Consider the following 27,562-nt stretch of genomic DNA (forward strand, 5'->3'; position numbering starts at 1 on the left):
TGTAGAAGCATAAATGCATGACTCAAATGACTATAACAATAATTATTAAATGCAAAATTTTGAAGGCTATAATATTAACTAATAAATATAAGATTCTGAAGACTATTATATTAAATAATGTGTCTAAATTCTTTCCATCTACTAAGATTCTTTTTTTGCATATATATCCTTCTAAGTATACAAAATTACATGAATCTTCTTGTCAAGTTGTTATTTACTTGTATATCCTTATACATGTTTTTTTTTGCATGTATACTCATTAAGAATATTTTAGTCATTTTAATTTAAAACTATTAATTTTTTTTACGGTATTAAATGGCGTGGCAGAGGTACATATATAAAAATAAGCATAAAAAAAAAGATAGAATAGCAAAACAAGTATTTTACGCAGGTACATATGCAAATATCAATTTTGGAAGAGTATTCATGAAAAATTCGATATTTAGTAAGATATTCATGCAAAAAAACTTATACATTTTACACAAAAACGGCTAACTCAAGTGCTCAAGCTGCCAAAAAAATGCCGATCATTCACACTCTTTTTTTAGTAGGGGGATCATTCTTCTTTTGAGAGAGGAAGATCCAACTGGTAGCCGACTGCCAGGTCGCAGGACTTGGGGGATGCGTCACCAAAGTCTCAAACTCAGAACCTCTGCTTGTTAGTATTGTTCCGACCATTGGGAATTAGAGCAACACCCAATTCATATACAAGAAACAACTATATAGGCCAGCTATAGATGAGAAGATATCATATTTTGCTATTAAACCACATTAAAGCATAACTTTGATCTCTTGCCCAGTTCAATGCATCTCCTGCGGCTGATAGTTCTGACACCATAACCATTGTCTCCTCTAACCATGATGGCTCAACATCAGCAAAGCCATCCCACTGTAGCCAAACCCAGCCCTGCAAGTTAACCATTCCAACTTCAGCATGTTGCATTGTTGCTTTTGAGTCAGTACTCCTGGGGCTTCTGCAATCAGATGATTCATCCTGGCAATATGTCAGCTTCAACTACAGCTGAGTTGCAGTCTAAGCATGAATAATGAATAAAACAAACAGAACTCTAAACATATAAAAGAAATTCCAGATTTTCATCTAAATTGAGGTGCATATAAGAAATGTCACCAAGTCAAAACCATGAAACAGCGCCACTTTTCATTTCTTATCGCAGACCAACATGATTACAGGAATGGCTTATATTACAAAGACAACAAAATCCATGGGACATTTCTGAGTCCCACCCCATCAACCCTTAAAGTTACAATAGCGCATTTTTTTTCCCTTGTGCCCAACAATGTAATGGGCAAAAACTATCAACAGGAAAAGAATATGAAAAAGAGAACAAAGAACAAATAGATGAAGAAGTCTTTCAAACATCAGGCAAATCAGATAAGCTGTCAACCGACTCCCCTCTGTAATGTTCAAAAAACGAAGTCTGAAGATCTGATGGTTCTTGATCTGTGGATTCTTCCTCTGCCGAGAGAGGCAAGGACTGCTTGCTGTGGTGCTTTTTGCTGTGTCTTGCTTTCACAACATGGGTCAGTGCTTCGACCACATCTCTCATGGAAGGTCGCCTTCTGGAGATTCTGCGGATGCACTTGTATGCAAGGGCTGCCACATCATTTAGTTCTTGAACATCGAATATACCATCCAACCGGGAGTCTGCTATTTCCTCCCACCCAATTTTTCCCTCAGCATTTATTGCAGCCTAATGCAAAATTATTTTTTAAACATCAGATCACTTACTTGAATGTGTTTGTAGGGAATAATGTGGAACAGAAAAGGGCAGTGATGATCAGAAAAGAGGCACAGACTGCTTGTATTTGAAACATCAGATAACATCAATAAGGAACACAGAATGAGGGTTATAATTTGATGATGCATGTTAATGGTCTAATAAATGTAATAAGATACATCACAATATCAATTTTTTCCCCTCTTTATGTTGATAGGGTGATCAGTACAATCAAGACCCTAGCTAAAAGTACTCTGAAGAGAGTCAAAAGGCGCTTCATTTCTATACAAGTCTTTTTGGTCAAAAAAAATGGGGGGTCAAGGTGCCCTTCAGAAAACAAGAATATTTCTCACAATTGTAAAGATCATCCAAGAACAAAATGATATTAATCTATTCAAAAAACCAATTATTATCCAATTATTGTATTGATTTATTGTTATCTTAGTTCTTAGTGTGTCAGACGAAAAAAGGTTAACGTGATTCCAACAAAAAATTTTGCAAAACTAAACGCATGAAGGGAAAGAACACCATATGATACAGAATTTTATATAAAGAAAATAAATGGTAAGGAAAGAAATCTTACAAGCTCAACAAATTCCATAAGGCCCTGTTGTGGGTTCCTGCCTGTGATCAACTCAAATATTAAAACGCCAAAACTATATACATCACTTTTCTTGGTGAATGACTTTGATGATATATACTCTGGATCGAGGTAACCATAAGTTCCCCTGATAGATGCATGATGGCCAACCATTTCTTCTCTTGAAAGCCCAAAGTCCGCAACCTGCTTAACAAAGCTTATCTTTTCATTAATTAAGGTATAATTTAGTCAACTAAGAAGTAGAGCCACGTAAGTAGATAGATTTCTAAGATAGGTTTTCCCATCATCCAGAGATGGCAAACATATTCAGTGCAACTTCATGAAAGTAAAGCAGAGATGGCAAACATATTCACTGCAACTTTATGAAAGTAAAGCATAATGTGCTCTTCTTATCTCCCTCTAGCTTCTAAATTCCTTAGCTTCCACATCCTCTTTATTACATTAGAAGAAAGACCTCTAATCACAAGATTTAATGGAACAACCTTCTTGTCAGAAGATTTTACCACCCACGGAAAGCTGAAATTCAAAATGTCAACACAAAATGCAATATCTATACTCACATCACATCTGAGACAAGTCCATGATCATTCATAAAACTTAATGGAATATCTGCATTCATTTTGATTAAAGATTACAGCAAAATACATAATATACTCAACAATACTAAAGGAAAATATAATATAAAAAATTAAAATCAAAAAATCAAAAGAAAACAAAGATCATGTGTCAAAGCTCAAAAATTTACTAATATGCTCCATGACAAACAAGCACTAGCACATTAGCATATATACTCAACATTTTCTTATACATGCATGCATTGTAAAACTAAAATCATGAAGGATTAACATACCCTAGCTCTCATGGACCGGTCCAATAATATGTTTGAAGACTTGATGTCACGATGCACTACAGGTGGAACAGCCTGCATGACAAAGAGCAACAGAGCATAAGCTTTGCATTATTTCATACCTTTTCTGTTAGTTTCTGCCAGTGATATCATATGAGAGCTTACCCCATCATGAAGATACTCTAAGCCTCTAGCAACATCTAGAGCTATAGTAATCCTCCAGTCCCAGCTCAATGCTTCATGCTTTTCACCTGCAACAATGGAGAACAGTGTAGTTCAATAATATGAATCAGAGAATTTTAATGTCCACAGATCTTCTGTGCTATATTGGACACATCAGTCCACAAGGTAAAAGAATATATATATATATACACACACACACACACACAAAATCTTGAAAAATATTTATGGAAGCAGGGCAGGGATGGACTAGACAATCATTCCAATAATTCCTCTTTTTATCGTTAGAGATTTTCACTTGCCTCCTATCAATTCAGAGCAGCAGTCTCTAGAAATTGCATATGCTGCACAAAAATATTATCAATACAGTTACAAAAAGTGATCCAATTTGTTGTTGGATGCCAAATTTTTTTTGAATTATAAAACTAGAGTTTGTGAATTCTCATAATGGTTTATTGCATTTTATTGAACCAAATGATACCTTAAATTCAAAATGAGTACTTTGTTTTCTTTACATATTTGAAGTGTAAGTTCAACTTGACATGTAACATAAATATATATTCAGTTCTCCAGAATGACAACAACAGATAGATGAGATGAGGGCATATTATTTGTTTTTGCTATCAGAATAACATGCAGTGATCGTGGCAAATTGATAATAGGAAAAGAACTAACATAAAACTCATAAGGCTATTCTTTCTCATCTAACCTGCATTCTATCACAAAACTTGCTTAGATGATTTGTCAATAAGCTGGATGAGCTTCAGTTAATCAATTTGAGTTCTTCATTCCATAGAGCAAAATAAGATACCTATAAAGGGCTGCAAATGGATTGGGTCGACTTGTGACCCATCCTGATTAGACCTAGCTAGGGTCAACGGAATCATCCCAAACCAAGCAGTATCGGCAGCCCACTGGTACAGTTTTGGCAATGGAGACAAAAACTGTTGCCAAAGGTAGAGAAAGAGAAGAAAAGAGAGAGCGAGCGGGGGAGGGAGAGGGAGGGAGGCCGGTGCCGGGGCGGAAAAGGGAAGTCGCGGCCGTTCGAAACAGGGGTCGGCTACGGCTTCCCCTTTTCGCCCCAACGCCGGCCTCCGCCGGCCCTCCGCCACCCTTCGTCGGCCTCCCTCTCTCCCTCCCCCGCTCTCTCTCTCTTTTTCTCTCATTATTCCTCTCTCCTGCCTCTTCTACTATGTCGATATAGGCCCGGCACGACACAGTGTGGGCCCGTACCGACTCGTCCTGCCGGAGAACCGGTACGGTGCTCAGTATCGGTTCCGTCGACCTTGGACCCAACGCTATCAGTATATGAAGACCCATTGATTGGGTCAGGTTCAAAAATGACCCAATCTAAATTCCAAATTAGGTCTAGGTCGTATATTTCTAAACCAAACCCAACCCGACCTATGTAGCATCCGCTTCTAATTTGGGTCAATAAAAAAAGGTCCCAACTCAACCCAGACCTGATCCAGCCCGACCAAGAAACCCAAATAATACAAACCTCTTTCTCCCTCACTTTAAATATATTTCACAATTCGTTGATGAACTCTCATTTAAACTAATTTCTCTTTTCTTCATCACAAGAACTAAATCTCCTCTCATCCATTTCACTTAATTATATTTAAACATTCATATTTCATTATTTGTTTTAGTAGATTTAATTTATAATACCCTCAAATATATCAATATATATACTTTGAAAATCATATTAAAAGTTTTTGAATGAAAATTCAAGTTTAAGTTTAATACTTTTTAGTTTTATATAGATTATTTAATAATTTTATGTTTAATTATTGATTATTATATATTAGTTATAAAAAATAGCTAGATGCTTGACTCAAATTGCAAACCCGACTCGACATGATTCTGATCCAAACTCGAATATTTTGGGTTGAGTATGGGTCACATTTGACCTTGATCCGTCCCAAATAACTCGTTGGATCTAAAATCCTTTCCAAATAACCCGACCTAACCTGATCCGATCCGATCAGCTAATAGGTTGGATCCGGGTCTAAAATCATGATCCAAATATGAAATCAGGACGGGTCGGAGTCAAGCATGCACCAATCCAACCTAACCTATTTGCAGCCCCACCTATAAATATTGCAAGAAATAATAAGCTGTTGCATTTCAAGTGGATGAAGTTGAGTTAAAGAAAACCATTTATATCACATCACACGTGTTACCTATATCATAAAGCTATTTCATTTTACTTTTATTTTGAAATTGTTATTTCTATATGCAAATGAATATTGCGGAAAGGGAGAACAAAGGATACTGTAAATCGACATGATATTCAGGCAGCCAAGAAGGTGTAAATATAGATGCAAGGACGGCAATGAAATATGAGGAAAGAACATACAAAATATAGTATTATAGATCAAGAGAATGGCTTAGAACATGATCACTCGAACAAGAAAGGAGTTTTAGAGATAATGGAGAGATGGAAAGAGGAAATATTTCAGTCAATCAGTTGATAGAATTATTAATGGTAATTTATCTACAAGGGGTGTGCGAACTAGGAGGAAAGATTATAAAATAATTTGGGGAAATAAAGAGTTTTCTGACGTTGACACACAAAACAGACAAATCAAAGAGACAAAGCTCTACTACTGGATACAAGAGGCTGCACAATGTTCCTTGTGGACATATTTTAAGTCTTGTCATTCTTATGCAATGCCTAGATGGAGTTGCATCATCAACACAAGATAGAGTTTATACCAAGGTTTTAAATCCTGTGGGATAGGAGTGTCCTAGTTTCTCAACGAAATAGGATACCCTGCTGTCCCAGTGCATACCGACAGCTGTCCCAGTTGAGCATCCTAGTAGATACCCTCCATCTCACTCTCGTTTTTCTTTCCTTTATTTCTTTATTTCTTTGTTTGTTTCCTTTGTTCCTTCTTACCTTCCTTTCTTTTTCTTCTTCCTTGCTTCCTTTCTTTCCTTTTTCTTTTTTTTCTTTCCTTCCTTTCCTTATTTCCTTTCTTCCTTCTTTCCTTCCTTTCTTTCTTTACTTCTCCATTCCTTTCCTTCTTACCTTCTTCTTCCCTTCCTTTCTTTTTTCCTTTTCTTTTCTTTCCTTCCTTCTTTTTCTTTCCTCTTTCTTCTTCTTTTCCTACGTGGATGGGTTGTAGAGTCCCACCCCTTTCCCAGTCCCATTTTTCACAAGAACAGAACAGGATGGCTGAGACGCCCTCTATCCACCGGGATTTAAAACATTGGTATGCACCATATTCTTAATACATTTCAAATACTAAAATGCTTAAAGTCACACAAAACATTTATAAAAACTCCTTGGAAGCAAATCATGTAGTCATCAAAATGCTTAGCTGGCTTAGAAGGGGTTTCAATGACTTACAAGCAATCTAGGTTGTAGCCAAAATTGAAATAAAGAGTAATGAACAAATAAACAAGATCACTAACCTGGTGCAAGACAAACGATGCTCAGTGAGCTAATGTGTCCATAAACTGAATCATAATATCAAGGGGTTTTGCACATATCTCCTCAAAATATTCCACACTACATATTAAACCTCTAAAGCTATCAATTACATTTACCTCTTTTATGTAATAGGCTAGTCACATCCCTCTTGGTTAACACCACTGCAACTTGTATAAATATTGCTGGAACATTTTTTAATCAAGTTGTTATTGATAGATAATTCTATATCTTAAAATTAATGGACATCATTATGCCCAATGCCTTCATTAATTGGGCATGAGTGCAACTGAACACAAATCCACACAAGCTTTAATGAAATTTCCATGGTGGCCAAAATGCCCAGGAACAAATATATACTTGATATGAATTTCTATCATATCATGTCATATCATATCATATTAAATATAATATTATATATCACATTATATTGTATCATACTATTATACTTATTATATTATTTTATTATATTACATTATATTATATTATAATTACCATACTATGTAATAGTACGTTACTATATTGCATTACATTATATTATATTATATCATATCATATTATGTTATATTATTATGCTATAGTATACAATATTATATTACTCTATATTATATTATGATATATTATATTATAATAATATCATACTCTGTAATCATATTTTAATATGTAATAATATGTAATATTACATTTTATTATACTCTACTATACAATACTATGTAATTTTCTTTATTATCATTTTGTCATACCAAAGCACTTTCTTAGTTTGGTTATCAAACACATGTTAAAGTTCCAGCACTTAAGAAATATAGTTACCAAATAATAAACAGCTTTTTGCAAAAGCTCTACTTCCAAAAGCTTCAAAAGCTCTACTACCAACAACAATCCCAAACAGGACCTAAGTATTTTCAACACAAGGTGATGTATCTGTCAAACAAAAGGCCCATTAGAAGTCTTTACCTGAATGAAATAGGCAAAGGGGATTATATTTACTTGCTAGCAAGAGTTCAGAGAGATATTTAGAAATACTAATTTTTGGAGAGTTAATATGCAAATGTGAAACTTATTAAGAGGTACATGTAAAACCCTCATTTATACTACTCAATCATATGTGTCAAGGTAAAAGATATCACTTTTAGAAGAATGCATGAATACACGATGGCACCAACAAATAATATACTACTCAATCCTATGTGTCAAGGTATAGAAAAAACAAAACTAAGATTTAATTGGCTAATGACCCGAGACATACCGTACAAGTGAGAATCGAGGCTGCCATTAGTCATGTACTCATATATTAGCATATGTTGTCCTTTCTCTGCACAATAACCCACCAAATTGACAAGGTTCCGGTGATGCAATCTCCCAAGAAGTAGAACCTGGAAGAAGAAAAATATTGTCAGAAACTCCTATTTGAAAATTCCAAATTGTGTTGGCAGAGACATAATAGGCAACAAACAATTGAATTGGGTAATTGAGTGTGGCAAGCAATAAAATCTTCAGCAGCAATCTCACTGTTATCCTCCAAGAAAGTCACCAAACAATCAAGAAAATGTATCAGGAAGTAAACTTGATAGAAGAAGGTTGACATGGATAAGGCTCCACCATCTCAATCATTATCCCCTCAATCTCTTCCAATATTAGACTGAGGGTCAAACTATATGCTATTGGATACCCTATAGGCTAGAAACCAAATAACAAAGAAGTGAAAAGAGACATATCAACAGAAAAAGTACTTTGAACATAGAAATATTCAAAAATTTCATAACAGGATTAGACATGAGTTAAGTCATAAAAGCATAAAGTGGAATGAAATGGGAAAAACTTATAGTTACTACACATAGGATACAAAATTAACCAAAAGTTAAAACAACAAGCGTTATTCCATCTGTTTATTTTCTTATCTAACACAGTGGTCTAATTAGCCTTTCAGTTGGCATGTGAAGAAGAGAGCCCCCACCCCCCTGCATTTCCATCACATATGCATGAAGTAACAAACAAAAGAAATAGGAAAAAAGGAAAAGCTTTATTCTCCACCTCTTGCTAGGTCTGTGTATGTAAAGTTGCTCTCCTCCACTTGATCTCCATTATTCATGAAAAAGATTGGCATTCATATGCATGATTAATCTAATGAAATTTAGGAGTATGTATACTGTGAAATCTCCTAGGAACTTGCAAAACGGGGGATAAATGAAAGCAAAGAAATGATAAGGAAGTTTCGAGAATGGTTATTTATAGCAGTTAAACATGCATCATGTGCACTTCATTTAATAATCTAGAGTTACCGACATAGTATATATGTGGATATAGCATTTAAACAAGTGTGCAAAATCATAGGCTCACAAATATAATCCAAGAGCAATAGTGTTCTTGTTTCTCACTGTGAGTCAAATCAAATTGTTTTGAATCTATTCAGATGATTCATGGCATCATACTCTAAAAATGCCGAAGTCGTATATAAAACAGGATGGTATAAAATACTAAATCTATGACCACCTAAGGCAACTAGAGAGCACCAGAAAGTAAGAAAATAAGACGTGTTCTACTTAATTAGCTGAACGGATTGCAGGTAGGTAATTACACTATAAAATAGATGAAATATTGATGACTAGATTAAATCATGCACATCACTGTGTGATGAAAAGAAAATTGAATTTATTTTATCATTAAGTGCATATGACATTTGAAAGTAAGTAGAAGTCTATTGAATCATCATAAAGAACTTGGTTAAATTTGACTGGAGAATGTGATGGTCGCGCCCCCCCCTCCCCCCCCCCCCCCCAAAAAAAAAAAAAAACCCAACCCAACCCTCATGCAACTCCAAATCATTCTGTCTTCCTTCCTTTTAATAAACTCACATGCAAAGCATGTGCCAAGCACTAGTGATTAGTGCTATGTTTCTAGGATAAACATAAGCAGCTTGCTCTCAACTGTAACGTCTTTTATCTTGTCTTTATTAGTCACCTGGCATTCTCATGAAGAGGAAAGGATGTATACCAAAACAAGACATGGATAAAATTCTCTCACAAAATTACCTCAGTTTGAAACTCCTTCTCCCCTTGCTTAGAATTAGTAGCAAGCACTTTGACAGCAACTGTCTCACCAGTAGACATCTGAGCTTTATAAACAGGACCAAATGCTCCCTGACCTAGCAACGTTGTAAAATTACTAGTTGCTTTTTGCAAGTCCCTGTGGGGTCACCAACAATAGTTGTCAGACACGAATCAACATCAAAATAAAATTCGATATCATGAATAAGAGCAAAAACAGAACATAAGAAGGATCTGCTATTATACTGTGCAAAGAAATTTTGGAGAGAGAATCGATAACTCCCTAGCAAGTTATTGATTGCTTAGCAAACAGCGCCATAGCCTTGTGTTTGCATCACTCTTCCATTGAAAGGAGGTTTCAGGTTCGGAAATTGAAAGCCGTTTCCTCAAATGTTTGACATGGATTGTTCTTCCATCATTTCTATGAAATGATTGGTGGAGGTCCTGCCACTTTTCTGCATTTTGGTGACCTCAAAATGCTTGAATGGAAATGTTGCAGAGAATAACCAAGGCCTCTAGATAGTGTTATATAAGCATCGACATTAAAAGGGTTCAAAATAAGAGCCTGAATCACTAACCAACATCTGTCAATGTGATTCGTTCTAGAATAGATAACTTGCTGACTAAACACCCTCAATTTGACTTTCCTCAAAAATACAACACTATCATTTGATATTGAATATTTCTCCCGTTGTAATGATGAAAACTTCAGGTGTATATATTCACTTCTTTTTTCTAAAATTTTATGTATTATTTCACAATATAAGATTTTGTTAGTCTAGCCCTTGCCAAGATCCACTTGGTCAATGTAAAGGGCGAAGCATGTAACCAGTTGACTAGCCAGGTGATAGGTAATATATTAAGGTCTCAAATCCCAGCTGTAACGAATCAGTTTTGGCTAGGATCAAACCATAATCAACTCACGGTTTTTGTTTTGAATTTCAGCTAGCTTCAGCCAAAACCAACCAGTTTAATCCAGTTTCTTGTTGATGGTAGGTTTTGGCTGTAGCCGAACTGATCATAGATTCTACATTTCCTTTTATAAATTTTTACATGTGAGACATCTTTCTAGAGTCCAGTCATTTTAGGACCATTTCTTCATTTCTCTGATTGATGTGGAAAAGCAATGCTGATGTTAGTCCTTTTTATTACATTCTACTTCAAGCCAAAAGAAAATGAAACTTTATGTACAATGACTCAATTAGAACATAATGCTAAAATTTTTATCATATATTATTTGCCTTGATTTTATTTTTTTTATATATATTTTCTTTTTTTTCCTTTTATTTTGACTGAAATGTTGAAACTTGGAACAAGATAACTGAAACCTCTTAAACTAAGATTTGACAAATGCTGCTGATACGAACAATTAACCAAGTTTCCCGACCCTAGCTTAATTTATGATCTATTTCCAATAGATGTCCCTACAGAAGTACTAGAATCCCAAGCCTTGCAGGGCATCAAGCCATAAAACAACCCTTTCCTGCTTATCGAAAATAGAAACTGGGTAGCCTTTGCTTCCATGAGGTTTCCTCTTATATTGAAATAAGTAATTTAATTGCCCTTTTCTCATATGTTTCTCGCACTGAGATGGAGGGGAGGTTCAACATCTTATATAAGATGGATATGCCAGAAAAGAAGAAGCCACCATCAAGTGAGGTGAAGTTTATGTACACCTGAACCTATTTAATAGTTTAAGACGAGTTTTATGAGACAGAATTATGTCAGACATGCCTAATCACAGAAATCATGAGAAGCTAGATTTATAATTTTATGAAAGCTAAATTCCAACAATTTCACTAATACACATCAAAACTACAGCATGCAGTTACTGCAATTAGCAATTTTGAAATAAGTTGCAAGCTGCTGATATACCTTCACCAGAGGCTACAAAACAAAAAAGTCGTTTAAAAAAAAGCTGTTCACGAGTATAAACAATGAAAAAGCTTAGTAAATATAAACAGCATAGATTGCTGTACTTGTAACAGTATTTGGGAATCCCAGAAACTGAGACCAAATTCTTTCTCTGAGGTCCCTCCAACCACAAGGACGTGCTCGCTTCCTCAGCGAATTTGGGGGACTCCTGACCCGCAGTCGAGTCCGAGAGTTCTGTACAAGTGTCAACACCATTGGCACGCAGGGGGATGGTCGAAGGCCTCCTTGAACTGCTACTCCCTATCTGCGCATGCTGCTTCCGAAACCTAATGCAGAAGAGAGCAGCTGTAGCCAAAAGCAGCCCAATCACCACCCCTATTGTCACCCCTATGATCAGTCCCCATGACACGTCTTTCATCTCCTCAAGACCCTTCCAATTCTAGAAAATCAGGATCCAACACTCCATGTAGAGGCCTGCAAAGCAGCTTCAGGGCTTAAATTTCATCAATCAAAATACTGACTTCCTATGTTCCTATTTAGACAAGTTGAATGGAAAGGTTAAACACCACATGTTTTTTCCGCATCATAGTATGGCACCGGAACGAGCCAAGGTCAACATCACGTAGTTACAAACAAGAAACAATTCTGCAACTATTATAAACTTAGTGCGAATTTGCCGTTTACGAAAAGAATATAAGAGACGTCGCAATTCTCAATTCAAATTTCACCATCACCACCTTAAATTATTTGCAAGGGAGCCAGAAGTATGCTAATAGATCCAAAGATCGTAACATTTTTGTATTACAAATTAATGAACCAAATCGATTCATTAGCTCTGTAGGCTTCCCCTACTTCCCAAAATAGCCCTGCAGCAGTGGCCGAATGATGAATTTTCTTTCCCAAAATATCCAATTTTTTCGCTGCTAATCAACACCAATTTCAGATAAAAACTGAATAAAACTCACCAAATCAATCACAGACACAACTCTTCGCAGCCAACAAAAAAGAAAAAAAACCTTTAACTGATAAACTACAATCACATTAAGAAATTTAATTAAAAAGGAAACAAATAATGGAATCCGTCAAACCGAAGGCTAAAAGGGTCCAAACTCCACTAAAGAACAAAAAGAAAGAATTGAAAAAAAATATAATCCAACGAAATCAGATCTCATTAGTGAACAAAAATCGCTTCCGGAAACCCTGAATTCTCCTAGCCAAAAAAAAAACCCTGAATTCCTTAAAGAAAATAAATAAAAGCAACTGAGAGAGTAGGATTAAACACAGGTAGAGAGATCAAAGAAGGATTAAATCGGAGAAGGAGATCACCTCTGCCAGAGATTCGGAGCCACCAAAACTTGGGAATCCGAGCGCTTTGCAAGCGATCCGAGGGGTCGCATTCGCCCCAGCTGCAGAGAAGAAAAACACTAAAGCAGAAAGCAAAGAGAAAAATTTAAAATAAAAGCCTTCCGAAGTCGCGAGATAGGATCCTACGAACCCATATTGTTGACTCCGAAAAGGAACCCCAGTTCCAGAAGGGGGTTACTTGTGTGTAGGACGATATGAGGTCAGCTTCCATGATAAAAGTTTTGTTTTGGTATCATATTTGGGTGGCTATATCTTCTCTACTTAGAGACGTGGTAATCTCCTCTAGGAAGAAGAATAATTATCTAGATCTTGTGAGAAGGAGGGGTCATGAAGTTGACGAAAATATGACACGTGCACGGGATCAGCTTAGTTAATGTCGTCCGGAGTAGGTTAGGGTCGTTTCGGACATTTCATCTTAAATGCAACTGGATTTTTACCTACAGGACGAAAATGCCCTTCACGTTCCACTCGTTAGTTTCGGCGGTTGTTGACTTCGTGTCTCCAAGGGTAGGTGTGAGTTGACGCGCGAGCTCGGCGAGCGGGGAAACGAGTTTGGACGCAGAGAGAATAGGGAAATTGTGACCTGGGAGCAGCGTTCTGCCTTTCAGTGAACATGCCGTAATCTCAACCGTTGGATTTAATTTGAGATTCGTGTTTGACCAACATCCTTCGTTGGTTCGTTGGGCGGTTGTGATTGGACGATCCGGATCTACAGTTTTAAATGGCGTTATTGGGAGCGCGAGATTCATAATGGACTTTAAAGCGCGAGAGGGCATTTTGGTAATTTGAGGATATTCGGGTTGTGACGGGAATATGGAGGAGAAAAAAAAAGTCCGACATCACGACGGACAGGGTAGTGGATTGGGCGATACGTTATCCTTAGATTCTGTCAGGTGGGTCCCACAACTTCCCCGCGCAGACGGTCGCCTTCATTATAGGGCCATTATAGATTCGGTAAAACAATACTGAAAAGAAATGAAAGCAACCATGCAATAAAATAGCCTAGCGACGATTGCAGCTACAAAATAGCTAGAACAGCGCTCACAGAGAGGACGTCATGCGTTCGAAATTTCAATTCTAATATGGCAGCTATCCAGAGTAAACTATTTAACTTCTGAAAATCCTGCAAATGAAGTTCGCTATGGCAAGCAATTTGCATCGTTTGCAACCAATTGTAGAAAACACATGACCACTTTTTATTCACTGCCAATTTACTAAACAAATTTCCACGAACATTAGTACTAGTTTCTTCTTCATTCCAATCGATCTCGGGCTCACCTGCAACCCTCCAATCAATTTGCCCAATGAGATAAAATTTTGGTAGTCTATGATTTCATCTACTTAATAAAATCGTTAAATAGGTGTTTCTTTTTTTCTTGGTTATACTCTTTTTGTTTGTCATAAATTAAGATCTTATCCAAAAAAACTAGCCGAAATGTATTATTTGGATTCTTTGCATTCTCACTAAGCTAAGAGTTGCAAATCTAGTTAAACCTTATTACAAGCAGCACAATCGGCCTGAGGTCAGTCTCAATGAATTCGTGCTGTAATGCCTCCTAGTCCAAATAGACCATAAACCGAATCTGCTCTAATATCATTTATTATAATCTAAGACTTCATATAAAAATATTGTTGACCCTCTAATGGATTTTGATGAATACAAAATACTAGAGTATAATTCCCTTTATATTGACAATTTACTTGAGCATTTCAGGTGTTTAACTAAGAATATTGTTAAGTATTGTCAAGGCATGTTCCCGTATTTTTCGGTGGATTTATTGAAGATTTTTGAGATGAAGAAAACGGATCAGGGGCAGCCGAGACGTCTCCGGCTTGTTCCAGAGACGTCTCCGGTACGCAGAGAAGAAGCTGGGACGTCTAGAGACGTCCCCAGCACTTGCCGAGGCGTCTCGCAGGGTCGGAGTCGACTCCCGGCTTTCCAGAGTTGACTCTCTCAGAGACGGCAGAAAGGTCGTTTTCAAGGGATGCGCGCGAGTCGTCTCCGAAGGACGCGGAGCCGACTCTCTCGGGGATTCCAGAGGACCCGTTTTTCGTTGAGAAAACGTCGGAGCCGTCTCCGACGTCGCGGAGTCGTCCCAGCGCGTAAAGCACAAAAAATCCCGAGACGTCCCCCGAGGCATGCGAGCCGGCTCTCTCAGAAAAATAGAAAAACAAGAAATCGGGCTGTTCTTCTTCGGAGTCGTCCCCAGAAAGCGCCGAGTCGACTCCGACATTGTCGAAGGATTTTTTATACAGCCGAGACGTCTCTCGTTCAAGCATGCCTGAAACACGACTGACACATTTTTGCAGGTATTTTTTTAAATCCTAACGGCTCTATTTTTGTTTCTAATGGATCTATTGCTTGCAGAAGTATAAAAAGGAGTTTTCAAGTGCATGAAAAAAACTTCTCACCCACCTAACACTAAAGCATTCAAGAGAGAAGAAAGAGAGAGAGTCTCAAGGGAGTTGGTGCTTTCAAAAGGAGAAATCAAGTGCATTCAAGCCTTCTTCATCTGATTTCGTGCTCATCTACTCGCTCCCACTCGGCAATCAAAGCTCGCATTCAAGCCGACGTGATCCACATCGGAAGAACCACCATCATCCAAGCTTTCAACGGCAAAGAGGGTTCTTCCAGTTTTGTTGTTCTTTATTGATTTATTTGCTTTCATAGAAGCTTTTAAATTCTTGTAAAACTCTTAAACATTGTGCTTGTTCCAGTCAAGGGACTTGGAACAAGGGTTAGGCGTCCCAAGCCTAGTTTAAATTGGGGGATTGTAGGGTTCGTTGTTAGCCCGGATTAAAACAACGAGTTGGGTAGTTCACTCGAAAAACTACCAGACTGTAATCGCCGATTATAGTGAAAAATTTCCAAAGGTGTTTGGGGAGTGGATGTAGGAGCAGTGGAAGCTCCGAACCACTATAAACCTCTGTGTTTGCGATTGATTGTGCTTACCGCTTTATTTTCATTCTTGCACCTACACTTGTGTGTATTGTTTAATTAGACTAAAAATTTTAAAACACCCAATTCACCCCCCTCTTGGGTGACCATCTCTGGGCAACAAGTGGTATCAGAGCAGGTGCTCTGTGTATTCTTGAAGACCTAACCGTCTTTGCCAAAGATCAAGATGGCAACACCCTTCAACAATGTTCCTACTGAGGGGCAGGCTACCAATAGACCTCCACTTTTCAATGGGACAAATTATTCCTATTGGAAAACTAGAATGAGAATTTTTGTTCAAGCACAAGATTATGCCTTGTGGAGGGCTATAATCAAAGGACCACACGAACCATCTCACATAGTTAATGGCGTTCAGGTTCCCAAATCTGAGGAGGATTGGGATGAGAATGATAGCAAGATGGTTCAACTCAATGCTAGAGCCATGAATACATTGTATTGTGCTCTAGATGTAAATGAGTTTAATAGAGTCTCCACCTGTAGTTCCGCCAAGAAAATATGGGATAGGCTTGAAGTTACCCACGAGGGTACTAATCAAGTCAAGGAGTCTAAAGTGAACATTCTAGTTCACAAATATGAATTATTTAAGATGGAACTCAATGAAACTATTTCATGCATGTTCACACGCTTCACTGATATAATTAATGGTCTAAAGAATTTGGGTAAATCTTACACTAATTCAGAACTTGTGAGGAAAATTCTCAGGTCCTTGCCAATGACTTGGGAAGCGAAGGTCACGGCGATTATAGAAGCCAAAGACCTCAACACCTTGGCACTTGAAGAACTATTGGGCTCATTGATGACGCATGAGCTCACAATAAAGCAACATGAAGAAGATGTGCCAAAGAAGAAGACAATCGCCCTCAAGGCCATTTCAAGTAATTGTGAAGAAGAAAGCAGTGGAAGTGAAGAGGGAAGTGAAGATGAAGACTTGGCCTTAATAGTAAGAAAGTTCAAAAAATTCATAAGAAGAAAGAAGGTCTTCCCAAGAAAGAAGTTTGGAGAGAGAAATGATTGGAAAAAGGAAAAAGAAAAAGAAAGAGACCCAATCATATGTTATGATTGCAAGAGACCGGGACACATCCGCTCCGAATGCCCTCAACAGAAGAAGCACTATGGAAAGAAGAAGAAGAAGAAGGCGTTGAAAGCGACTTGGGATGATAGTGACACATCCTCCTCCGAGGAAGAGAAGGAAGAGACCGCCAACTTGTGCTTCATGGCATTCGACGACGATGAGGTATGTCAAAGCTCAATTACAGATTTTACTTTAGAAGAATTATATGAAGCTTTCCAAGAACTCATGAATGATTGTAGTATGTTAGAAGTAAAGAATAAAGAACTAAAGGCCTCCAATCAAAAACTGAAGGATGACATTAAAAACCTATTGATTGAAAAGGAAAATTATGAAAATGATAGCATTATTGACCTAAAGGATAAAATTTCAGAACTTAGCATTGAGTATGAAACTGCAAATACACTCATTAGGGAATTAAATCTAAGAGTCAAATTCCTACTCAATTGTAATACTTCACTTGCACAAAATGTCAAATCCCTTAAAAATGATAAGAAAGTATTAGCTAAAGAAAATTTGGACCTTAAGGATGAGCTACACAAGTATAAACCAATTGTGCAGAAATTTACACATAGCTCGGAAAAATTAAATCTTATTCTATCCAATCAAAGAGCTATTTTTAATAAAGCCGGATTAGGATACAAAACTAGCAAACAACAAAAATATCTAAAGAACTTTTTTGTAAAAGCAAAAGATGTTAAAACTGAAAAACCTACATGCTTTTGTTGTGAGAAAAATGAATATAAAGCTTATTCTTGCATTCAAAGAAAGATTCAAACTAATAAGAACACATTTGTAAAGGGTAAAAACACAACCAAAATATGGGTTCCTAAGGGAACCAACTACACTAACCAAGAAGGACCCAAGAAAACTTGGGTACCTAAGAGCTTCACATGATTATTTTGTAGGTATGCCTTGCAGCCGGAAGCAAAAAGAGAATGTGGTATCTTGATAGCGGTTGCTCAAGGCATATGACCGGTGACAAGAGCCACTTCGTCACCTTGGAATCAAAAGAATGAGGAGTAGTCACATTTGGAGACAATGCTAAAGGCCAAATCATTGGCGTTGGTAAAATCTCTATATCACCCTCCTCATTTATTGATAATGTATTGTTAGTTAATGGATTAAAACATAATTTACTAAGTATAAGTCAATTTTGTGACAAGGGCTTTAAAGTGTCATTTGAATCTTCTCTATGCATAATTAGTAGTCCAATTGACAATGGGATCATACTTATGGGACATAGGCTTGGAAATGTTTATATGGTAGATCTTGATGATCTCACCATGAAAGATGGCCAATGTCTTGTAGCCATGGATGCCAAGGTCAATGAGACTAGCTGGTTATGGCATCGTAGTTTAGGACATGCTAGCATGGATTTAATTTCTAAATTGATTAGAAAAGATCTAGTTAAAGGACTACCAAAAATAGATTTTGAAAAGAACAAAATTTGTGCTGCATGTCAACTAGGGAAACAAACAAGAAGCTCTTTCAAACCTAAGAACATAGTTTCAACATCAAAACCCTTAGAACTAATTCACATGGATTTATTTGGACCCACTAGAACTGCTAGTCTAGGGGGTAAGAAGTTTGGTCTTGTAATTGTTGATGATTTTTCACGTTTTACATGGGTTTCATTCCTTGCCCACAAAGATGAGTCCTTTCCCGCTTTTATCAAGTTTTATAATAGGATTTCAAATGAACTTAACTTAAACTAAAAGCAATTAGGAGTGATCATGGTACCGAGTTTGAAAATCAGCATTTTGAAAAATTTTGTGAAGAAAACGGTATCAATCATAATTTTTCGGCCCCTAGGACACCCCAACAAAATGGGGTGGTAGAAAGGAAGAATCGCACACTAGCAGATATGGCTCGTAACATGTTGTGCGAATCGGATCTACCAAAGTATTTTTGGGCTGAAGCAATCAATATTGCTTGCCATATTTTAAACTGTGCTTTAGTTAGATCTATTTTAAAGAAAACACCTTATGAGTTGTTGAAAAATAAGAAGCCCAATATAAGTTATTTTCATGTTTTCGGTTGTCGCTGCTTTATTTTAAACAATGAAAAGGACAATCTAAGTAAATTTAGTGCTAAATCAGATGAGGGGATCTTTTTAGGTTATTCCTCATCTAGTAGAGCATACAGGGTCTTCAACAAGAGAACTCTCGTTGTTGAAGAATCCATTCATGTTGTTTTTGATGAAGCTAATGGAGATTCTTCTAGAAAAGAAGAAGATGGTGATGCAGGTATACTTAAAGACAGAATGAAGGAGTTCTCCATATAAGACAAACAACATGAGGATGAAATCAAGGAAGATACAATTCAGCAAGATGAAGAAGATCAACCCCAAGCAAGAAATCAAGATCTTCCGAGGGAATGGAGGTATGCACATGGTCATCCAAGGGATCTCATCCTTGGTGACCCTTCCCAAGGGGTAAGGACAAGATCCTCTTTAAGAAATACTAGTAATTATCTTGCATTCGTTTCACAAATAGAGCCTAAATCACTAGAAGAAGCCGAAAAAGATGAAAATTGGATAAATGCTATGCAAGAGAAATTAAACCAATTTGAAAGAAATCAAGTTTGGACTCTAATAAAAAGACCTCCTAATATTTCAATTATAGGCACCAAGTGGGTATATAGAAATAAACTAGATGAAGATGGAGTAGTAATAAGAAACAAAGCTAGGTTGGTAGCCAAAGGCTACAATCAGGAAGAAGGCATAGATTTTGATGAAATCTTCGCTCCTGTTGCTAGGTTAGAGGCTATTAGACTACTTTTGACATATGCATGCTTCATGGATTTCAAACTCTATCAAATGGATGTAAAAAGTGCATTTTTAAATGGTTATATAATGGAGGAAGTTTATGTAGAACAACCTCCAGGTTTTGAAAACCACTTACATCCAGATTATGTTTTTAAATTGCATAAAGCATTGTATGGACTTAAGCAAGCCCCTAGGGCTTGGTATGAAAGATTAAGTAATTTTCTAATTGAAAATGAGTTTAAAAGAGAAAATGTAGATAAAACACTCTTCATTAAAAGAAAAGGGAATGACTTATTGCTTGTGCAAATTTATGTGGATGATATAATTTTTGGTGCTACTAATGATAGTCTTTGTCAAGAGTTTGCTAAGCTTATGCAGGGAGAATTCGAAATGAGCATGATGGGTGAGCTCAACTTCTTCCTTGGGCTACAAATAAAACAATCAGAGGAAGGCATCTTCATCAGTCAGTCCAAGTACATCAAGGAAATATTGGAGAAGTTCAAGATGAAGGATGCAAAGGAAATCAGCACACCCATAGGCTCAAGTTGCAAGCTTGATAAAGATGAAAAAGGTAAATGTGTAGACTGCAAATTGTACAGAGGTATGATAGGGTCTTTACTTTACCTTACTGCTAGTAGACCAGACATATTATTCAGTGTTTGCATGTGTGCTAGATACCAAGCATGTCCTAAGGAATCACACTTACAAGCTGTTAAAAGAATATTCAAATACCTAATAGGGACATCTAATGCAGGTTTATGGTATTCTAAACAATCTGATTTAAATTTAATTGCTTATTCCGATGCTGATTTTGCCGGGTGCAAACTCGACAGAAAAAGCACAAGTGGCACCTGTCAATTCTTGGGTGCTAACTTGGTTTCTTGGTTTAGCAAGAAACAGAATTCAGTTGCCTTGTCCATAGCTGAGGCTGAGTACATTGCAGCCGAAAGCTGTTGTGCCCAAGTTCTTTGGATTAAGCAACAACTTGAAGATTTTGGTATCAAAATGGACAATATTCCAATTAGATGTGATAATACAAGTGCAATCAATTTAACAAAAAATCCTGTCCAACACTCTAAATCAAAACATATAGAGATTAGGCATCACTTTATAAGAGATCATGTGTTGAAAAATGATGTATTGATTGAGTATGTATGCACTGAAAATCAATTGGCCGATATCTTTACAAAGCCCCTTTATAAAGATACGTTCAATTTTCTAAGGAATGCCTTGTGCTTGTATGATCCTAGCAAGTAGATTGAATTTGTAATGCAAGCATGATTTGACTTCAAGGCTATAGCTTAAATGATTTAACTCCTCAAACATATGCAATGCTTTGTATGCTCTAGAGGTACATATGAATGCTACTCAAACTCATAATACACTTCAAGGTCACATATAGCAAACCTAGAGCCTAATAAGTGAAAATATGAATCTATCAAATTAGATGACGAATTGTTTGACTTTCCGGAGGATAGTTATCCCTTGGACTCTTCATAGAGATATTTTCAGAGCCTATTCCATAGGCATTCGAAATTTGATCAAACATTCCTCATTTCAATATTGATAATTCAAAAATCATTGTCAAGCTTTTATAGGATGAATTATTAAGGAGGAGGATCACAAGCAAGCTCACTTAATAATCGCCAAAAAAAATTAAACTGATCATTGAGGTTGAATAAAACGAATTGGGAGAAGATTGGAAACGTTCAGAAATTTTTTCAGTGCCGGAGACGTCTCTGGCGAATTGCAGAGACGTCCCCCCGGCGAGACGTCTCGCTTAGTCGCGGAGACGTCTCGGGGACAGAATGAAATTTTTTTTAACAGGCCGAAACAGCTCGAGCCGTCCCAAGCTGTTTTCCATCATCCCTAACGAAACCCTAAACCCTCGCATTCATCTTCTCTCCACCACCAATCGAACCAAAATCACTGCCCATTTCCCTAGATTTCCGGTCGATGGCACCTAAGACAGCTAGGCGTAGCGGTGGGAGGCGTCCTAGGGTGGCGAACGACGAGGAACGGCGGGAAGAGCCCTCCGCGCCGTCTCCTCCGGTTGCTCCGCCAACCGTGACTCCCTCCTGTGCGATTCGCACAGTAACAACAGGTAGGCATATAGATTTTCAATTCTTAGCGGGTGAGGGGTTCTCTATTGAAGAGAGACTCCGTGCCCAAGGTTGGGAACACCTATGTTCCCTAAACGTGTCTACCTACCCTGGCTTAGTGAGAGAAGTTTTTGGTAGTTTGGCCTTAGGGAGCTCGGGGTACACAGGGTATGTCCGAGGCACATTTGTAGAAGTCAATGAGGATATCTTGTCTAGTTTATTGCAAATACCTAAGTACGGTGAGGCTCCGACCTCACATCCCCAAAGAGAGATTGCTCTAAACTTAATTCTAGGTAGAGAGAACTGCAGTCCTCTTGACATTGTTAAGTCCCAAGACCTCAATGCTGAAATGAGATTGCTTTTGAGCATAATCAACAGGGTCTTGTTCCCAAAAACCGGTCGCTTCGACTTCGTTTCGGAGCGAGATTTGGCCATTATGCACCACATCCTGTTAAGGATTCCCCTAAATCTTCCTAGGCTCATGTTAAACTACATTTCAATCTGTCATAGGTCCTCCAGGTTCAGCATCCCGTATGGGATGGTCTTTACCCTACTTTTCAAGCATTTTAGGGTTCCTATCCCTGAAAATGAGCCAGAGAGACCCTTGAGACACACTGACTTCTATAACGAGAGCACACTACATAGGATGGATTTTTACAAGAAAGACGGGTCTTGGGTTAAGGTTTATAAAAGAAAATCCCAAACTGTAGAGCCTGAGATCCATCATCAGGAGCCTGTCCACCTCTCTCCTCCACATAGCCCTATACCCTTTACTGATCATATGGAGAGCTTTTCTTTTCCTGATGTACCTTCCAGCTCGGCTGGACCATCCACTTCCATGCCTCCTCCTCCAGTTGTTGGATCGACTCTCTTGTCGGATGAGCAGATGCACACCTTAGCATCCATGGTGTGCCAGCAAATGAGGGAAGAAATTAGGTCAGTGGTTTCTGCTGAGATAGCTCCTATCCGCACTTCACATGAAGCACTTTTAGAAGAGTTGAAAGCAATTAGAACTCAAATGGAAGCTATAGGGTCAGAGTTGGTTTGTGTGGCATCAAACCAAACTAGAAGATCAAGTGAGATACAAGCTGAATTGAAGATCATATCGGATAGTCTTCAAAAGCTGACGAGCCCTGAAGGCAATTTGGGCAGTGTGGCTGCCCGGCTTAGAGGGAGGATTGATAAAGCATCCCATGAAATTGAAGCATTAATGAAAGCGCTCAATCAGTCTCAGGGAGATAACTTTAGAAGATTAATGCTAGCAATTCATAAGTTTGTGGAAGCTGCTACTGGGGCTCTTGAGGGTGCTGGCCAGTGAGGCACATTTTGTAAACATCTAGGGTTTATCTTTTTGTAAAGCCCTAGGCTTATATGAAACTCTTTCTTTTGTGTTTGCAATCAATCCTTGTAATGGCATCAAATGTTGTAATGCTATATGAATGCCATATCCTTTCTTTTTGAATCTTGGAGTATGTTTTTTGAATATTGTGATGTGCTATGGATGTTAAAATGTCATAGTATACCTTGAATGTTCAAACTTGACAATGTGCAACCATTTCACTATTTTGCCAACTTGACAATGCATATGAAACAGGGGGAGCACAACTTGTAATAATTGAATTTAAATGGTCTGAAATGAATTCCAAAACAAAGGGGGAGTAAAATTCACTTTCCCAAATCATTGAATGTTTCATGTTAATTAGATATAAATGCTGAATTCTAATCTAAAAAGCAACATGGATGCTGAAATCTTATTTGCAAATCTGAAAAAGGAAGTAGAACCATTCAAATAGGCATCGCGTTTCGGGGGGGGGGGGGGGGAATGTTGGACATATTTTGCGGAACACTGTCAGCATGTCCTGCCGCCTGGCACTAATTTGTCCCCTTCATTGTTGATGACAAAAAGGGGGAGTAGAACCAATATGGAATGCAAAATGCAAAATTTTTATGTTTATCACACTCATACTTGAAAGTTTAATTAGAATCAACAAAATGAAAAGATAAAATTGAAGAATATTGGCTTAAAGACAATTGTCCTTCTGGAAAAGAAAGGGGGAGTCAAAAGTATTTGGCTTTTGATTGTCTTTAGCATCAATATTTCATCAATTTACACTTTAACTTGATTCAAATCTAAAAGTGATAGATTGATATGCCAAAATTGCTCAAAGAGCTACTAAGATCAATGCTTATGCATAATTATAGAACTGACAATTGACTATACTGAATTATGCATACTGTATCTAGCTCTAACCAAAATACAATACTTGTACATCTGATCAAATACTGTGTATATGTTTAATTTTAAATTTTGCATATACTCAGTGTTTTGTCATCATCAAAAAGGGGGAGATTGTTGACCCCCTAATGGATTTTGATGAATACAAAATACTAGAGTATAATTCCCTTTATATTGACAATTTACTTGAGCATTTCAGGTGTTTAACTAAGAATATTGTTAAGTATTGTCAAGGCATGTTCCCGTATTTTTCGGTGGATTTATTGAAGATTTTTGAGATGAAGAAAACGGATCAGGGGCAGCCGAGACGTCTCCGGCTTGTTCCAGAGACGTCTCCGGTACGCAGAGAAGAAGCTGGGACGTCTGAAGACGTCCCCAGCACTTGCCGAGGCGTCTCGCAGGGTCGGAGTCGACTCCTGGCTTTAGAGTCGACTCTCTCAGAGACGGCAGAAAGGCCATTTTCAAGGGATGCGCGCGAGTCGTCTCCGAAGGACGCGGAGCCGACTCTCTCAGGGATTCCAGAGGACCCGTTTTTCGTTGAGAAAACGTCGGAGCCGTCTCCGACGTCGCGGAGTCGTCCCCGCGCATAAAGCACAAAAAATCCCGAGACGTCCCCCGAGGCATGCGAGCCGGCTCTCTCAGAAAAATAGAAAAACAAGAAATCGGGCTGTTCTTCTTCAGAGTCATCCCCAGAAAGCGCCGAGTCGACTCCGACATTATCGAAGGATTTTTTATACAGCCGAGACGTCTCTCGTTCAAGCGGAGACGTCTCCGGAATGTCTGGAACGCGACTGACACATTTTTGCAGGTATTTTTTTAAATCCTAACGGCTCTATTTTTGTTTCTAACGGATCTATTGCTTGCAGAAGTATAAAAAGGAGTTTTCAAGTGCATGAAAAAAACTTCTCACCCACCTAACACTAAAGCATTCAAGAGAGAAGAAAGAGAGAGAGTCTCAAGGGAGTTGGTGCTTTCAAGAGGAGAAATCAAGTGCATTCAAGCCTTCTTTGTCTGATTTTGTGCTCATCTACTCGCTCCCACTCGGCAATCAAAGCTCGCATTCAAGCCGACGTGATCCATATCGGAAGAACCACCATCATCCAAGCTTTCAACGGCAAAGATGGTTCTTCCGGTTTTGTTGTTCTTTATTGATTTATTTGCTTTCATAGAAGCTTTTAAATTCTTGTAAAACTCTTAAACATTGTGCTTGTTCCAGTCAAGGGACTTGGAACAAGGGTTAGGCATCCCAAGCCTGGTTTAAATTGGGAGATTGTAGGGTTCGTTGTTAGACCGGGTTAAAACAACGAGTTGGGTAGTTCACTCAAAAAACTACCGGACTGTAATCGCCGATTATAGTGGAAAAATTCCAAAGGTGTTTAGGGAGTGGATGTAGGAGCAGTGGAAGCTCCGAACCACTATAAACCTCTGTGTTTGCGATTGATTGTGCTTACCGCTTTATTTTCATTCTTGCACCTACACTTGTGTGTATTGTTTAATTAGACTAAAAATTTTAAAACACCCAATTCACCCCCCTCTTGGGTGACCATCTCTGGACAACAAATATTAGCCCGAAGATATTATTTGGATTTTCTAGTTTTGAATAAGTATCCAAGATCTACCTATTACATAGCCAGTATGGGACGAAACAAAGGCTCGCACAGATCTTTACACTATTTAAAAAAGAAAGGAAGATACATAGAGATACTTGAGCCCATGAAAGCAATTGTGTCACTCTCCTTCGAGCACATTAAACCCTCCTTGCCTTCTTCCAAACCCCAAATAGAGCTCCCAAAACTATTTTCCTTTTGTTTTCTTCTTTAACAGAAAAGAAAACTTTTAGTTTGGTCATTTAAACATCAATTAAATCAACAAATCAATTAGATCCATCAATAAACTTAATTAAATGTAAAAAAATCAATCAATTGATCCGTGAATCAAATATCTAGTGGTCGAGAGCTAGAAAGGAGGAGCAACGCAACCACGTCCCATAGCCTTCAAGTCTTAATCAAATACCCCTAATGAAATACTTCTTGATCGGACCAAGAGAAAAGCCAGAGAGGAGGAGCTTTGTGGCATTCCGGTGGTTACCCTTGTGGCCGATGCCGATGTCAAAGAAGATGGCCTCCGAGGATGGATGAGTAGAAGGATGTCACCAATGGGGAGAAACCCTAAATGACCTAGAGAGGTGGAGGAGCCTCTACGAGAGAGAAAGAAAGGGTGTAGAGACGAGACACTGCTGCCACTGCAAGAGAGGAGAAAGGTAGGGAGGATTTTCACTCAAAGATGGTATTAAGTGTCGTCCGGTTGTCAACTTCTTGATGCTTTTGTAAAATGCATCAACACATCTCGAAATAGGCAACACTAAATTGTGTTGACAATCAAATTTTACTTACCAATGCTTAATTAAATATATTGATTCCTTTCCACACTTTAACATTGCAAAGTTTAGTTGCTAAAAAGAATTTCCAACACTTTTCATTAAAAGAAATTTCTGATGTTTCTAAGAAAAAGTTTGAGTCATTGAGCCGCTATTTTTTACTGTGAGCCCTCTCTCTCTTTTTCTAGGATAGAGGAAATTCAGGCAAGATGATTGTAGTGGATGAAATAATTTAAATATAAATTTATGATGACAAATAATTACTGTACTAATTTATATATTTGAATAGCTTTATTCAAGTAGTTACTTATTTCTCAGCTACAGCTATTTGATGTTTTTACTCCAGATTTTTAAAAAAATTAACCAATAAAAAGACACTTTTAATTTTTTTAAAAATTTTAAAAATATTTCTCATTACTGGGACTTTATTTAGGGGCTAAATTTTATTGTTGCTTTCAGCCATGTGTTTTCATTTGATGTTCTAAAGTCTTATTGCTTTGCTATTTAGTATTCTATCGCCCTTTTTTTCCGTGCTGTTTTTCCCCCTGAGTTCCTTATTGCATCTGGTGGGCCTTGGCACCGTGCACGACATCTTGCCTTCGTTGGCTATACTATTATATGTCTTCCTGGATTGAAAGTTGGAAAGTCAAGACAATACATGACTCCAATTTCGTAATGAGGAGCTTTCATTTTTGTCTTGGTGTTTAATGAACTAAGACCACTTTATTTTATACTTTTGTGCTTAACATTTTCTTATTTATCTTTGGTTGTTCTCTATTGCTTTTCTTGTTTTTAGTTAATACTAGTTTATTGCACACCAATGATGAATCCTTTGCAATTATTTAGTGTATTAATCGTACCACATGCATACATACATAAATACATATACACATACAACAAAAAGTAATACATACATAAAGCAATGTTTGTTAAGCAAAATAAAGTTAATATCACATTGC

The 27,562-nt window shown here is 37.6% G+C and overlaps 1 protein-coding gene across 1 annotated transcript; it reads right to left on the reverse strand.

Annotated features, from left to right (window-relative positions):
• Positions 1-1,136: 1,136 nt before the first annotated feature.
• LOC103715278 (calcium/calmodulin-regulated receptor-like kinase 1) lies at positions 1,137-13,199 on the reverse strand. The gene is made up of 8 exons (XM_008802855.5): positions 13,052-13,199; positions 11,830-12,199; positions 9,836-9,989; positions 8,053-8,179; positions 3,353-3,438; positions 3,191-3,262; positions 2,323-2,523; positions 1,137-1,712 (listed from the first exon to the last, which is right to left on the reverse strand). The coding sequence occupies exons 2-8, from the start codon at positions 12,141-12,143 to the stop codon at positions 1,374-1,376; spliced, it is 1,293 nt and encodes a 430-aa protein (XP_008801077.1). The 5' UTR covers positions 12,144-12,199; positions 13,052-13,199; the 3' UTR covers positions 1,137-1,373.
• Between the last annotated feature and the right edge of the window lie 14,363 nt (positions 13,200-27,562).

This window comes from Phoenix dactylifera, chromosome 8 (assembly GCF_051530095.1).
Source record: "Phoenix dactylifera cultivar Ajwa chromosome 8, Ajwa_hap1_PhDact_Kaust_v1.1, whole genome shotgun sequence".
Lineage (NCBI taxonomy): Eukaryota > Viridiplantae > Streptophyta > Magnoliopsida > Arecales > Arecaceae > Phoenix > Phoenix dactylifera.

What these genes read in the sequence shown, in the direction of transcription:
- LOC103715278 (XM_008802855.5), bottom strand. Translation starts at nt 12,143, where the DNA reads ATGAAAGACGTGTCATGGGGACTGATCATAGGGGTGACAATAGGGGTG. An exon ending in ATTCCCAAATACTGTTACAA is followed by an intron (nt 9,990 to 11,829) that starts GTACAGCAATCT and finishes GTGACCCCACAG; the next exon opens with GGACTTGCAAAAAGCAACTA. An exon ending in TAGAGTATCTTCATGATGGG is followed by an intron (nt 3,263 to 3,352) that starts GTAAGCTCTCAT and finishes TTTGTCATGCAG; the next exon opens with GCTGTTCCACCTGTAGTGCA.